We start from the raw sequence: 16,624 nt of genomic DNA, 5'->3' as shown, positions 1-16,624 counted from the left end.
TGTTATATATATATATGTGTGTGTGTGTGTACATATATATATATGTTAACTTATAAGTATTATCCAATTGCAAGATCAGATTATCCCTTTTCTTGTCATTTCATATCTACTTTCCTTTCCCTGTGGTCAGCAAGAAACAGAAGGGAGAAATGTTTGACAGATTTGTTTATTTGACTCTTGCTTTAATAGGAGAAAAGAGTAAGATTTCTTTTACTTAATTAAGGTTTAGGAAACTCAAAAATGCCATAATATTGTTTTCTGAATTTTCTAAACAGCCTTTGATTTGTCTCCCCCACCCTTCCAGAAGAGGTAAAAAAGAGAGAACCAAAGATACAAAGAACCTTTTTTTTTTCTGAGACTTTCCAGTGCACATAGACAACATATACCATAGGCTCATAGTTACAAGACAAACATAAAACACAAGTCTTGTCAGGACATTCTGAAGTCATTTCTGGTTTATGTTGGTCTCTAGTTGTGGGTACATCTGTCATAAAATTTCCATAATTCAGGTATCTATTTTATTTATTTATTTATTTTAAAGAACCTTACCTTCCATCTTGGAGTCAATACTGTGTATTGGCTCCAAGGCAGAAGAGTGGTAAGGGTGGGCAATGGGGGTCAAGTGACTTGCCCAGGGTCACACAGCTGGGAAGTGTCTGAGGCCAGATTTGAACCCAGGACCTCCCATCTCTAGGCCTGACTCTCAATCCACTGAGCCTACCCAGCTGACCCCTCTAGGTATTTAAATAGTGGGATGATTTTCAAACTATATCTTGCAAAGTCTTAATTTGCTGCAATAAAGAGTCATCCATATGAGAAGTAATCAAGGCTGTCTCTATGCATTGTAGGGTATGGTATACAGGTTAAGAGGTTCTTGGGGAAATAAAGCAAAAACTAGCATGCCTGAAGAATAATTTTGTTCTGACCCTGTGAGGGTACTGCTATTTTTCTACTAAAGGATCTGCTTGTGAAGGCCACATGGACAGTGGGTAGGACCTTATCAATAATAATACTGGTTCTCTTTCTTCCCTGGCTTATTAACTGTGCTACTACTTAACAATATGGAATAATGGACAAAAATGGAAGGAGGCAAAGGATCACAGAATAGCAAGAGAGGTAGAGGCTAAATCACAGCCTGAGTTAGCCCAAGGCAAATCTCTTATAGTTCTTTTTTCCCTTGGTTGGGGGAAGGCCATCCAAGGGGGTACAGCCTCCATTGTTTGGTGGGGCTGGATGTGCTTTGGCAGGGCTGGTGGTGCCCAGGGTGTTCTGAAAGCATGTCTGTAGCCTCAGATGTCTCATCCTCCAGGTGTTTAATACACTTGGGGGATGGGATGTTCGTGGCTGGGGGCGCAGGCTCTGAGGACATTCCAGGTGCTTCTGGGTCACTGTGTGTTGAGAAACATCTATTTTCCCAACCCTCGAAGGACAAGATCTTTGTTGTTGGAGACACACTCTCTGAGAGCATTCCAAGTACCACAGGCTGGATCTCTGCTGAATCAGATTTCATCTCATAACACTTGGAGGACAAAATATTTGTGGTAGAAGACACACTCTGAGAATATTCTAGGTACTACAGTTTTTACCCTCTGGGGAAATGTGGACAGGGATGTTCTAGCTAAGGGTCTTTGGATCTTCCACTCAGGAGTCTCATCATAAGATAATTTAACTCCATCTTTCTCTTCTCTTTTCCCAGTATATTCCTCTTATCTCTTAATTCTTTTTGGATCATCCCATCATATTCATCTTTCCTGCACTCTATGTATGCTTCTATTTACTGCCTTAATAGTGATAAAGTATCCTAATTATGTTAGGTACCTCAAGTATCATAGATATCTTAATTATCACCTTCATATGTTTATGGGATCAGTTCAATCCCATTGATTCCCTTGAGTTCTTTAAGTATTTCTTTTCTCATAGATAAGTGTTCTAGTGTGGAAAGTTAATTTGTACCCTTTCTTGGCCCCTAAAACAAAGTTTTTTATTTTATAGCTCAGTTTGATCTTAGGATTGAAGTTTGAACTGTATTTCCCTGTCTTTGATAAAACCTGGCAGCTTTGATAAAAGTTCTTTTGTAATCTGTAAACAAGTATTCCCTTAGGTAATGATATTAGTCAGCTAGCCATTATATTGGGAAACACTTGGACAGTACAAGCATTTTAAGATATTGGCCCTTTTTCCTGGAACTACAGACTTAGGTGGCTCAATGAAGAAGCTCTGGCAGGCTGGGTGGCCTCACCTTCTCACATACCCATCTTGCCAGTCAAGCAGCTCATGCTTCTCTCTTTTTATCTCTGACCTACTTTTTACTATTTAATAAATTATTATAAAGTTAAGACATGGTCTTGAGAGAATTTTAATTGTAACATTAGTTTTCTCTTTCCCATTTAATAATGTACTTAGTTTCATCTTTTTGAGTCCTTTTTGAGTTTACTTTTTCTATGTTTACCTTTATATGCTTCTCTTGAGAGTAGAACTTGATTATTGAATATTCTTTTCAGCTCAGGTCTTTTCTTCAGAAATGCTTAGAAGTCCTCTATTTCATTAAATATCCACCACCACCCCCCCCCCCCCCCAGGGAGAATTATACTCAGTTTCACTGGGGAGTTGTATCTTGGTTGTAGTCTTATATACTTTGACTAATGGAATTTCATATTTTATGCCTTCTAGTCCTTTAATATAGAATCTCATAGGTCCTGTGTATTCCTGACTGTGGCTCCATGATATAAAACATTTTTTTTATAATTGTGCTCAACTTTGTTGGGTATGTTATCCTTAATTGTAAGCCTGGCTCTTTTGATCTTCAAAATAATGTGTTCCATGTCCTTCATTCTTTCTTGTTGCTTGTAGTATTTTCTTCTTAACCTGGGAGTTATAGAATTTAACAATGATATTTCTATTTATTTTCATCTTGGAGTCTCTAATTTCTAATCTATCTTCAATTTGTATCCCTTTTTAAAATTTCTCCCTTAATTTCTTAACTGGGGATTTAAAAATGTGTTTTTTTCTAGTCTTTTTTAGTTGCATTCCCAATTCATTGGTATGATTGTTCTCTATTTTATTCATGTAACCATTTAGAGATATAAATTTGTCCTTAAGTACTGGTTTTGCTGCATCTCAAAATTTTTGATATGTTCTCTTTTATAATTTTCTTTAATGAAACCATTGGTTAATTCTATTTGTTCTTTAACCCACTCATTCTTTTGGATAAAATTATTTAGTTTCCAATTAATTATTAGACTTTTTTTCTTAAGCCTCTCATTGGGTATAGCATTATGGTCAGGAAAGTATATTTCTGTTTTTCTGCATTTGATTGTGAGGTTTTATGTCCTATTATATTGCATGTTTTTGTGAAGGTGAATGCATTGCTGATAAAAATTATATTATGCTTCTAATCCCATTCATTTTTCTCCAGAGGTCTTTCAAATTTAACTTCTAAAATTCTCTTCACCTCCTTAGTTTCTTTCTTGTTTTTATTTTTTTGGCTTAATTTATCTAATTCCATGAGGTAAAGGTTAGTGTCCCATACTGATGGAGTTTTATTGTTTGTTTCCTGTTATAACTTATGTAACTTCTTTAGGAATTTGTATATTATGCCATTCGGTTTATATACTTATTATTTATATTACCTTATTATCTATGCTACCTTTTACCAAGATGTAATTTTCATCATTATTTCTTTTATTTAGATCAATTTTTCACTTTTGCTTTGTCTCAGATCATAATTGCTACCCTTGTTTTTGTAACTTTAGCTGAAACACACTAGATTCTGCTCCAGCCCTTTACCATTATTCTGTTTGTGTCATCCTCCTTTTAATGTATTTCTTGTACACAGCATATTGTAGGATTCTGACTTTTAATCTACTCTATTATCCTTTTCCATTTTATAGATTAGTTTATCCCAATCACGTTCACAATTTCCTTCCATCTTATTTTCCTCATTTATCTTCCTCTTTCCTTTCAGCCTTTCCGCGTTCAAAAATGTTTTGCTTCTGACTGCCTGACTTTCCCATTCATCCTCCCTTTTGTCCATTCCCACTGTTCTCTCATTTCCCCCTCCCCTTATTCCCTATAGGGTAAGATAGGTTTCTATATCCAATTGACTGTGGAAGTGCTTCTAACTTATCTTTGTTACAAATAATACCTGCTGATGATTTTAGGTGGATATTTTGTATCATTTTAATTATTTGTATCATTTTGTCAGGTTCATTTTCACTCATGTCTACAGCTCCTCACTAGGCTCCTCTTTGCTAAATCAGAAATCACATTTCTCTCTGTACAATGCAGTAAAAAATGAAATTACATTTACTGTTTTTATATCATTTATTATATCAGTTGATCTATTATAATCCTTTAAGTAGTATCAGTAACTACGATGTTATTAGAAAGGTTAGTTCCAGTTGTTAATTAACTGTGATAGATAAGGAGAGAGTTACACTTATTGTTTTTATATCATTTATTATGTCATTTGATCTATTATAATCCTTTAGGTAATATCAGTAAAAATGAGGTTAGAAAGCTTAGTTCTAGTTGTTAATTAACTGTGATAGATAAGGAGAAAGTTAGCTTAAGAGCTCTTATTATCAACCTTGGAAAGTTAAGTATACAGCTTGACTAAATCCTGATTCTGGATAATGATAACAGAAATAATCATTGAATCAATTGTTTATTATTTATTTTTTACTTTGTTTATTATTTATTATGTTGTATTTGCCTTTATAAGAGTTTATGCCAATAACAGGATCTGTTTCTATGATCCAGAAAGAGAACTCTGGTTTATCTTTGTCTCTTCCTGGATTCATTATGATCATTAAATCATAAATAGGATCAATAAAATGCTTGGACCTTGTACTAGAATTTACTAACAATGCACTGACATTCCCTGAACATTTGGTTTTGCTAATCACTGATCTGAATTAACTGATAAAAACCTATAAAAACAACTGTAAACATCTAAATGACGTCTTTGCCACAGGCTAGGTATGGTGAGACTCAAATCCTGTTTCACCTATAAATAAAATTTGGATATTTTCAGCTCAAAATTATGGTTCAGATTTCTTATTTAATCTTGAGATCTATCTATCATCTCCAGATAATCTGACAAAGACAGCTTAGTTGATAAGGAAATAACAGGAAACAGAAGATCTCTCCATCAGCTCATGCTGCTGCTCTGTCTCTCTTGCTGCATGGAGTTTATTATATATACTTCAAGACTTAATTCACACAAAAGAACCCCCTCCTGAAACTTTGCGTTTGCACAGAAACACAAATTATATCATATCAAAGCACAATAAAGTTATAGTTTTACAAAGAATTTTCTTATGAAGATAATGCCAGACGAGAAAAAAGTCCCAAGGCTAAAAATGATCCTCACTTTATCTAAAAGTTATTTTGCCTGAACTTGCCACTCCGTGACCTTGGGATGCCTATAGCAGTCAGAGAGATATACTCACAGCTGCAGCTTTACTCTGCTGAGTGAAAAAAGGCTGTTAACTCATTAAGTGCTGGTTTACTAAGAACTTAAAGTTTTCCTAGAAGGCTATAATGTTTTTCAATAAGAAAAGGTGTGGATCTGAAAAGGAGTCAAAAGAGGAGTCTCAGATTTTCATCTATTTAAGACTCTGTTTCTCTTATTGGCCTCCCACATATTACCCCTTTTCTTTTAAATTGAAAAGGCCATCTACCTGTTGGGCTATGTGAATTTCTCTTACAAGAGCTAAGGGAAACTTTTAAGTTACACAAATTTGGGGATGAAAAGAAAGAGGACAAAACCAATGATCCAGTGATTGCTAGGTGCATTGACAAAAAGCCAATTAGGGAGCAGTTCCCTTTGGCATAATAGTGTACATTCAAAACAAATGCATTCAACTCCCCATAGTTCAATCAACTGCACCCCAAAGTTCATTTTGGATCTTCTTGATGCAGTGTAGATTTCTGCAGGCATCTTCATGGTGTCTTCTCCAAACAGTTTTGTTGTCTGGATTCTGGGGAGATGGCAAATTTCTTATCCAGAAATTACTCTCAAAAGAATTTAAACTTTACATTATAGATTATAAAACATACATTTCCTCTGAAGAGGGTTAAGGGTAACATCCAGATCAGTTAAGAATATATGGCTGAGTTTTGGGTTGTGTGAATCAATTGACAAAAGAAATTTAAAAAATTTAAAAAATCCAAATAAAAGAGAAAAAAATAACTTGTGAATGAAATGCAGAATATCAAAGTCTTCTGTGCAAAAATGTAGGGAAAAATAAAATTATAGCAGGTCCTTGAATCAAAGCCCAAGTAAAGTGATTTAAGCAATGGTGCAATTACCCATTCAGAAGCCAGGATTATAGAAAGTTACCACACTTATAAGAGAAAGAAAAGGACCACATTTTTTGTGAGAAAGGGAAGTGTCTTTCCCTGGTCTGATTTGCCTGCACTTGAGTCAGGATGATGGCCAACCTTTGATTCTTAACCAGGATGAAGCTCAAGGAAGTCCAGCCTCTAACATATGTCAGAAAAGATGCAACCCTGAACCCCACACTAAGTTCAAGTCCTTCAAATTACCTCTAACTTAGTAGAACCATCATTACAATAATAACAGTGATAAGGAAAACTAAACATAGATGCTAATAAAATAACATATAGATTATAGGTCAGACCACTAGTGGAACCTGGGGAGGTTGAGTTAAACCCCTACACTCCCACAACACCAACTAGTATTGTTGTAAGCCAAGAATTTGTGGAGCAGACCTAAGACCATTTGACTTAACTATGCTCCCATGTGGGTTGATCTGGGACCCATCTATGGGCCCTCTGGACAAGCAGAATATAAAAACCAGTTTTAGGATTTGGCAGCAATGTTCTGAGACTCCAAGAAACTCCTTCAAATGGACTATATTTTGTTTATGCAAGTGGAATTTGGTCAGGTCAGATGGGATACTACCAAGCAAAATATGAATTTTCTAAAGAAGGAGAAATTATTTTGCTATTTGCTTATTTCTGCTTGTATCCATCTGCCCATCTTTAGAAACCACCTATTTCTCTGACAGGACACACTTTTCATAATTCACTTAAACATTAACTAATTCATTTGATTATATTGTATATTAAAGGCCACATACTTTATTTTCTTCTTCGTATAAAAATCTTAATTGTTTGCACAAAAAAAGTCATTATAAAGGAGCTGTTTCTACTGAGGAACCGTAGCTTCCTGCGAAAGGCCTGCTTTCGTAGGACAGGAACTTGGGGGCAAGATGGCATCTGTGTGGTTGAATGACCACAGCCAGAAACTGAGATGGTATTCACAGAGGCTGTCCTAGTGCCATCTGCTGACTTCTTTATTTATACTTTTTCTTTCTTAAGGTTACATACAGGGTTGGCATGGATATTTCATAATCAACATAAGTTTTTTCTTGGAGATAGTGAACAAGTCACACACCAACCTTGTTACCAATAACCTTGTTACTAACAACTTTTCAAGGTGTGTTTACTTGTCTCCTTGGTTATGGGATGGAGAAAGCAGTCCAGTCAGTGAAATGGGGTGTACTGGCCTTTGAGGGCAATTTCTCCATTTATCATCCATTGTTAACTATCAATTCAGGATCAGGGAGCGGGGAAACTTGGCCTGTTTTTGCAGGCACTTGTGTATCTAAGTTGGGGTTTTAAAATCTTTAACATTAACTCACTATTTGCTGGTTTGTTATAGGGAGACTCTAGGGGAATTTCTGTATTATTACATATAAAGGTGGTGTTATTCCTAGGAGTTTGTAGGGGGCTTGTAAGCATTCTAATAATAGCCTATAGTGTTCTTCTGTATTTCCTTGGAACTTAGTGGGGATATTAATCACTAAATAGGGAGTGTTGGTAAGAAAAGAGTCACACAGGGAGGCCTAGGTGGAAATCCATCCTCATGTAAATCTTGCCTTGCAGATTTCAGTGTTCACATGTGACCTTGTCATCAACGTGAACTCGATGGCCTTCAGCAGCTTCCTAAATAACAGGAGAGAGTATGTCCTAGAATTATACTCTGCTTGGTATAATCCCTTTAGCCAGAATGACTTTATAAATTTCACTAGACTTCTCTGTTCTTTTGTTAATTCTGGGTAGTTTTGTTTCCATGAATAAATTTATACAATTTAGCCCCCAATGGTTAATTGCACAATTTATAATTCATATGAGATCATTGATTTTTTTTTCTTTTTCTAGATGTACTCAGGTCTCGAAGTTATATTGCTTCTAAAAAGAACTGGCTTATTCTTGGCTTCTACATTTCTCTACCCTTTCTCATCATTATTGTCATTATTATTTTAAATTGGGATAAAATGAAAGAATTATGTAGAGAAGAAACGCAAAGTGAAGGGTAAATTAATTTTGTCCACTTTATTTCTTATCTAAAATTAAAGGGGAAATACTCAAATTTATGCTTGGAGCATCTCAAGTTTAAAGTCATTAGCAGTTGTGGGTTGGGTAGCTGGGTAGTTCAGTGGATAGGGAGCCAGACTTGAAGATAGGAGGTTCTGAGTTAAAATCGAGGCTCAGATAATTCCTAGCTGTCTGGGCAAGTCACTTAACCTCAATTGCCTAGTCTTTAATTACTCTTCTGCCTGATATTGATACTCAGTATAGATTCTAAGGCAGAAGGTAAAGGTTTAAAAATAAAATAAAATTGTCATTGATGAGATTGCTGAATAAATTAGTATGACTATAAAGGGATGTTTATGAAAAATATCACAAATAAAAATAGAATATATTTTTGCTCCCTGGCATCTTGTATCCTAATTGGGAAAATATAATGTACATTATAAACCTTTTTTAAAAAGTAACCTTTCTGGAGTGTTATGGTAGCCCATTAACTTTCTTTTTGCTCTTGGGAGAGTTTTAGCGTCTCTCCTTCCCACATTGGAGAGATACATGATGGCTAAGAATATTTTGTGACATATATTGAACTTCCCATGTATTTCAGAATCATAACAGAAGCCATCAAAAACAACTCTTTCCTGTTAAGGATGACTGGGAATAAATAAACATGGAAAAAAATCAAGGAAAGATTAGGAGTCTTGGCAGAGGGAGATAAGACTATAAAATAGTTCTCACTTTGGAAGTGGCCTGAACACCAGCTAGGTTTTCCACTTCAGTGTATATTTCTACCTTTAGACCAAAATCAGTTCCCAAAATTATCATCCACTGTGACAAGAATAAAAGAGACTAAATGTAGTTATTGTAAGGATTTTAGAAGTGGAAAAAATAGAATTTAGAGCAGAACATTGGTTTTGTAGTGCCTTGGTAGAAAGAAAAGTCAATCTGGCTCCTCTAACTGTCCCTCAAAAATCCATGTCTACCTCAATAACTGGCAATCTATGCCAAGGAGACTGATCTAGTTGAGAAAATAAGGCTATCTAGGTAATGTGCATTTTTGATCAGCAACTTCTCCCGTAGTTCAACCTAAGTGAAAGAATTCTAGTCTAACTCCTTTTATTGTCTTTCATATCACCTTAAAAAGGCCATCAACTGCTGAAAAGTTTCCTCTGGGTTGGCTGTTATTTATTAGGGTAACAGAGTTGGGAGAGGAGAGACATGCAAATGATAGGTATATTATTAGAAGGTCAGGTAAACAACAGGAATACTAGACTAAAAGCAATCATAGTAAAAGAGGGAATTGGAGAAAAGTCTGTGTTTTTGTCATTCCCAATATTGATGTTGTTTTTATAATGCCTTTTGTATATGTAAACTATGTTGGCAGTGGTAATAGATAATTAGCAGTGCATAATGAATCTGCTCTTGGAGTCAGGAAAACCCGGAGTTAAATCCTGCCTTTGACACATACTAGCTGTGTTATAATGGGCCAGTCACTGAACTGGTCAGTGTCCTGCACAACTCTCTCAAACTATAAATTACAGGTCAGTTGTCTGTAGTGGGTGTTTCTCACACCAATGAAATCATAGGGCTAGACTATAAATAAACAAATTGAATGACAGACTAGGATTTGGCAGATCTGGACTATATTTCTGTTTCAAAGTGTGAATCATTGCTTTGGGTGCAAAAATATTCAATTTAGATATGAATATGAAAGGAAAATATTGGAGATAGTATTAGGAGAGAGGGAATATATTACTTTTTAAAAGTCCTGTCTCAAGGCTTGGCTGCTGGCAAATTTGTTTCACCAGCCTGAGATAGTCATAGTAAACTATCTCAACAGTACTCCTCCTAGTAGATAGATCATCACCTAATAGTATCCATGCTTTTCAAAAAAAAACACAAAAAACTTTTCAACAAATTCACCATGAAAAATGCTTTGTGAGGCCAGCTATAAGGAAAAATGGCTGAAAGAATACACTGATCAAGTAGGTGTGCCAAGTATTTGTTATTGCTTATATTATACTTAAGAGATATTCTTTCAGAGATTTGCTTCAAACAACCACTTAATTCCTCAGGATTCTTAATTTTCTTAATTTTAAAATGTATTTTTCCCCTCCAAATACAGGTCTTTATCAGGAGAGAGCAGCATGTCATATAGTACAAGGTGAGTTTCATGTTTTCTGCTGGACCAGATTGATTTTTTATCTTGATTTATAAAGACTTAAAATTGAATGAAAAAGGCCAAGATTTTTATTACTTAATACTTGGGGCTATTACAAATTCTTGACAGAGCTCAATATATCCTTAAAAATGTATCAACAATCATCAGATTTCCCATTTCGTCCCTATTGAATCTTGCCTTCTTACTATTTTGTTTATATTTTTAAATACTCTGAGAATTGATAGAACAATGCTCATTTCCCTCATAGGGCCGTAAGAGACATTATGTGGTTATATATTTTAAGCTATAAATATATGCTATTATAAAATACAGAGAAGGAAATTCTTTAGTCATTATAAGTAATTAATTTAATAACCTTGTAAGAGAGGCAAAATGATATAGTGAATAAAAGCTGACGTTGGAATCAAGAAGACTTGAATTCAAGTCCTACTTCTGACATATACTACATGACAGTGGGCAAGTCACTTAATCTCTCAGTGTCCTAAGCAACTCTCCAGACTATAAGTTGCTGAGGCATCAATTGGAATCATAAGAAGAAATTCCCTTATCCAGAAGTTCTCTATAACAATGAAATCACAGGTCTAGTATCTATCTCTATCTCCTTTCAGTAGGTAACTTGAACTGGAAATGATTTTATAAATGGAGTTAAAAGGCTTGGATTCAAGGCTCATTACCTTTAGCTGTGTGGCCAATAGAAAGTCCTTTAATCATTCAAGATTTACCCATAAATTGGGAATGAGTTATATTATTCTTTGTTTCGTTGGTTGTGATGGCCATCATCAAGCCTGTTGTAATGATATAATATTTATGTAGCACTTTCTATGTATAAGGCACAATTATTATTTCGTTTGATTCTTATAACAAACCTGGGTCTCCATTTTACACATGAGGAAACTTAGGCAAAGAGAAGATAAGCAACTTGCTCAGGGCTACACACATAGTAAGTTTTGAGGCCAAATTTGGATTCAAATCTTCCTGACCTGAGTCCGGTGCTCTATCCACTGAGCAATCTTGCTGTCCATCCCACTAACTTAGTCTTTAAGAACCCAGGGTCACTTTAAAAATATTTTTGTGATTCTAAGAGAAAGAAAAGAAGATGCCCAGCATATTAAGTGGACTTCTACTCTTCCTCCCCCCATGGCAAGCTTATGGGATGACATGAACAAAAGCTGAATAGATTGAATGTGCAGTTATGGCTGGTTTGTAGTCTATGTCTTTGGAGGGGAAACCACCCAATTTGTGAGGTCTTAGATCTATTTGAATATTTTGGGTTATGGTGATAATAATGCACTACCAATCTCACAAAGTTGTTGTGAAAATCAGCAATCAACAATCATTCATTAAATACCCTAGGCACTGTGCTAAACATAGAGGTTACATGCAGATTATAAGTATTTGCAAATTAAATTTGAGTTAAACTTGGAGGGGAAGATACTAGTGTCTGGAAGTAACAGGAGAAACTTCAGCAGAAGGTACTTTAAGAGGTCATCTCCTCCAATGCTTTTACTGGTTAATTATTTTTATTTTTATTTGGATTATTCATAATCCCATTATAGTCCCATTTCCCCCAACAATTGTCAAACTTCAGTGTAACATTGTAACAAAAAAATTCTGACCCATCCCAAAAAGTACCCAAGGAACTGTTGGATGGTACCTTGATCTGAACTTTCTATGAATTACTTCTGGAAATTATTTGGGAATCTAGGAGTAACAGTAATTAGCACTAAATATTCTCCAAGTTCAATGTGTCTTTATTAAGTTGGGGATGGAAAGACTGGACATTTTTGTGCTAACTTGCTGATAAGAACTATCTACCTTTTTAGTCCAGAATTTTATAATTTGCAGTTCACTTTTCTAATTAGTGTTCAGAAAACACCAGGCACTATAGAAAACAAATAGGTGCTTAGTTTTCAATTAAATAAGTTAGTGAATATAATTAGAACTTGAACTGAGTATCTATTTTAGTTCACCAGTACTTTTCACACTGTGATTCCTCAGTACTCAGGAAGGTACTTAATAATTATATTTAGAACAATCATTTAAGTTCAAAGAAAGTATTCTGACTGCTAAAAGACATTATTCCTTTTTCCAGGAATAATGATCCTCTTCTCCGCCTCTCCTCCCAATATCAATCATAAGTTTTGATCACTGTCATAAGATAGAGCCATTATTTGGGCGATAGTGAGGCAAAGTGAAAGCAATTTATTTAATTTGAAAGGTCTTCTGCATTCCAACAGAGACCTGGTTATTGGAACTGGCCAGTGATGGACTTGCTATTCCTCTGTAGGTTCTACCTTAGATAGTCAAACTTTTTCTTGTTTTCCTTCTTTTCTCATATTCTACCTGTCCAATAATGTCCAATGTAATTTTCCTGTCTAATTGTTTTTCCCAGAATTACTTTTAGTCCCTGGAATAGAGTTTTAATATCAATTTTTTATAAGATCATTTCCACACCCCCACCTCTCCAGCAGATCTTTCCAAGGAAGAGGATATTATGCTGTAAATATCTGGTTAGATTCAAATGATCAATTTAACCTAGTGGGAAAGAGAAAATAAGATAGGCAATTTCTCATACTAACTTTACGAGTTACATTTTTCACTAAGAAATATATAATGGCTAAATTGGGAAAGTTCTGGCTTCCTTAATCACTAAGTATTTGTCTTTTTTTTTTTTTTTTGCTTCTCAGTGAACCCAGTACTTAAGCTGCCAAAAATTGGAGTCTAGAGTCAGAAAAAGACCATACTTCCATGGAAGCCCAACTAATGAAATAAAAAGTTTTCTTTCTCTCCTTTTTATTTCTTGAATTTCAAGGTATTAACCATCACAACAATAAATCAAATGAATGCAAACTTGTTCAGTTCTTTCTAGAATTTTTCTTTTCAGTTTTACTTCATCAGTGATTAATGATATTGTTTTAATTTATGGTCTCTGGCTGCAAAATAAGCTGTCCTACAGCACTGAGTCCATTTTCTAAGGCTGAAATGAATGACTGGTCAAATGAACACCGAGGGGACAGATCTGACAATTTTAGCAATCATTGGAATCATAGAGGAAAAGTCCAACAATATTGGACACCAAAAGCTATAGCTGAAGTAATTTACATAATAGTTTCTTGCACTCTAAAAAGTACCTCATAATATTTTTAGATTGAAGTTCTATCTATGGGCAAATCTTGTGGGCTAGAGTGAGAAAGAGATAGAAACTTGAAAAAACAGGACATCACAACAATTCCCATTTAGTGATCTAGTCTAGTGGTTATCTTGGAAGGGCCATGGAATTATTGCAAAAAATCTGCCACTCTTAACTGTGATTCTATAAATAAGCAAGCATGTCTTATGTAGTTAATAGGCTAATGTCTTCCCCGTAAATGTGTTGCTTTTCAAATGTTTGTAGCTACCATTATGATGTCTAATAACAATTTAATGATAAATTTAGTTGTGGTACATTAACATAATGGAACACTAGAATTCAATCAAGATGGAAAAGTAAAAGAAACAAAAAAATCTGGAAAGATCTCTATGAAATAATAAAAAGCAAATAATAATCATATATGGTTTGTTATAAATATGTAATAAATTATAATAAATATACCTATCCAAGAGAATAAAATTCTTAAATTACTTACATCCAAAAATCTGGCTTATTCTTTCCTCTACCCACTTGCCACACCTCCCCCTACCTATGGAGAGGCAAGTAATATGATATAGTTTATACATATATTTATATTTATACATATACATATACATATTTCCCTGTTCACCATGTTGTGAAATAAGACACATATTGCTTACATTAGAGAAAAATTCATAGAGGAGATAAAGTGAAGAATGGTATGTTTTAATTTGCATTCGGATTCCATTTGCTTTTTCTATTGTGGTAGATAATCCTTTCTTTTATGAGTCCTTTGGAATTGTCCTGGATCCTTGCCTTGTTAATAATAGTTAATAAGTTATTCACAATTGATCATCATGCATTACCATTGTTGCCGAGTATAACTTTTTCCCAGTTATGCTCACTTCATTTATTTAAAACCTTCCCTTTCATTCTAGAATCAATACTGGGTATTGGTTCCAAGGCAGAAGAGCAGTAAGGGTTAGGCAGTGGGGATTAAACACAGCTGGGAAGTACCTGACACAGATTTGAATTTAGGACCGCTCATCCCTGGGCCTGGCTCTCAATCCACTGAGCCCCATAATGATCCCTGCCCACTTCATATGATTTTGGTTACCTTTTTTGTTGCTATAATCAATTATGCTAATAGTTTTCCTTATACTAAACCAACCCTGCATACATGATGACATAAATCCTGTTTGGTCATAAAGTGTAATCTTTGTGATAATTGTTGTAGTCTCCTGGTAAATAGTTTATTTAGAATTTTTGCCCCTATAGAGTGAAATTGGTCTAAAATTTTCTTTCTTTGTTTTTGATCTTTGTTGTTTAGGTGAGAGCACCATATTTGTTTCATAAAAAGAGCTTGGCATGACTCCTTTTCCAATTGTTCTAGATAATTTAATATTGGAATTAGATGATCTTTAAATGCTTGGATTCTGAATCTATCATAAATAGGAACTAAACAATTATTTCTTGAAATTAATTAATTTAGAGACTTCTGGTTAAAATGGTGATGATAAAAGTTCTGGGCAAACTTAGCACCATCTGAAAATATCTATTAACAATCAAGCTGAACATATAGGACAACAAAATCAAAGAAAACACCATGATGCTCCTTTATTACATAAAGAAAAGAATAATCAGTATCTGAAGGTAGGGGCTACTCCTAGGATTTTAGGAGAGGGGACAAAGAAACTGGGCTAAGGCCAGTGCAAGTTTTTTTTCCCCCTTTTAAAATTTCTTTTTTTCATCTCTCCAGTTCCCCCTCCCTTCAATTACCACCCTTTTGTCTTGTTCCTCTTCTACTTATCTACAGGATGATAGAATTCCCTACCCCACTGACTATACTCATTTTTCCCTTTCTGAACCAGTTACAATGAGAGTAAAGTTTAAGCATTTCCTGTCACCACCCTTATCCTCCTCTCTCTGTACTGATTTTTCTTGCCTCTTTATGATATAATTTACTCCATTCTTTCTCTCCTTTCCCTTTTGTCTCTGTGCAACCCTCTCAGCCATTAATTGATTTTTTTTAAAATTGGGGCCTGATTCAACAATGGAAACCCCAAGACTTTGCCGTAAGCTGCTGCTGCCATGGCAGCTGGTACTGAAGACAGGAAGTGATGTGGTTTGGTGTTGGAGGGAAATACCTCCTCGATCTGAAGGCAATACTTTCTAGGTTGAGAAGCAACTTAGAGAGGCCTCTCAGGATGACTGGCTCATAGGGATGAAATTACCAGACTGAGCACCAGATTCAGACCCCTTTTTTTTTTTTTAATTTAAACATTTATTAATAATCATTTTTAACATGGTTACATGATTCATGCTCCTACTTTCCCCTTCACCCCCCGCACTCCCCTCACCCATGGCCGACGCACATTTCCACTGGTTTTGTCATGTGTCCTTGATCAAGACCTATTTCCAAATTGTTGGTGGTTGCATTGGTGTGGTAGTTTCGAGTCCACAACCCCAATCATGTCCACCCCGACCCATGCGTTCAAGCAGTTGCTTTTCTTATATGTTTCCTCTCCTGCAGTTCTTCCTTTGAATGTAGGTAGCGTTCTTTACCATACATCCCTCAGAGGTGTCCTGGGTCATTGCATTGCTGCTGGTACAGAAGCCCATTACATTCGATTTTACCACAGTATATCAGTCTCTGTGTACAATGTTCTTCTGGCTCTGCTCCTTTCTCTCTGCATCAGTTCCTGGAGGTCTCTCCAGTTCGCCTGGAACTCCTCCAGTTTATTATTCCTTTTAGCACAATAGTATTCCATCACCCGCATATACCACAGTTTGTTCAGCCATTCCCCAATTGAAGGACATACCCTCCTTTTCCAGTTTGTTGCCACCATGAAAAGCGCAGCTATAAATATTTTCATACAAGTCTGTTTATCTATGATCTCTTTGGGGTACAAACCCAACAATGGTATGGCTGGATCAAAGGGCAGGCATTCTTTTATAGCCCTTTGAGCATGATTCCAAATTGCCAG

The 16,624-nt window shown here is 35.4% G+C and overlaps 1 protein-coding gene across 1 annotated transcript in view; it reads left to right on the top strand.

Moving 5' to 3' along the window:
• LOC123233424 (disintegrin and metalloproteinase domain-containing protein 18-like) overlaps nt 1-16,624 on the top strand; it is a 160,329-nt gene that overhangs the window by 140,875 nt on the left and 2,830 nt on the right. The window contains exons 19-20 of the mRNA XM_044659537.1: nt 8,194-8,347; nt 10,469-10,507. Coding sequence (XP_044515472.1) covers nt 8,194-8,347; nt 10,469-10,507 — 193 coding nt within the window. The remainder of the gene's footprint in view (nt 1-8,193; nt 8,348-10,468; nt 10,508-16,624) is intronic.

This window comes from Gracilinanus agilis, chromosome 2 (assembly GCF_016433145.1).
Source record: "Gracilinanus agilis isolate LMUSP501 chromosome 2, AgileGrace, whole genome shotgun sequence".
In the NCBI taxonomy this organism is placed as follows: domain Eukaryota; kingdom Metazoa; phylum Chordata; class Mammalia; order Didelphimorphia; family Didelphidae; genus Gracilinanus; species Gracilinanus agilis.
Note: the sequence above shows the minus strand (reverse complement) of the source record. Positions and strands in the feature narration are given on the sequence as shown.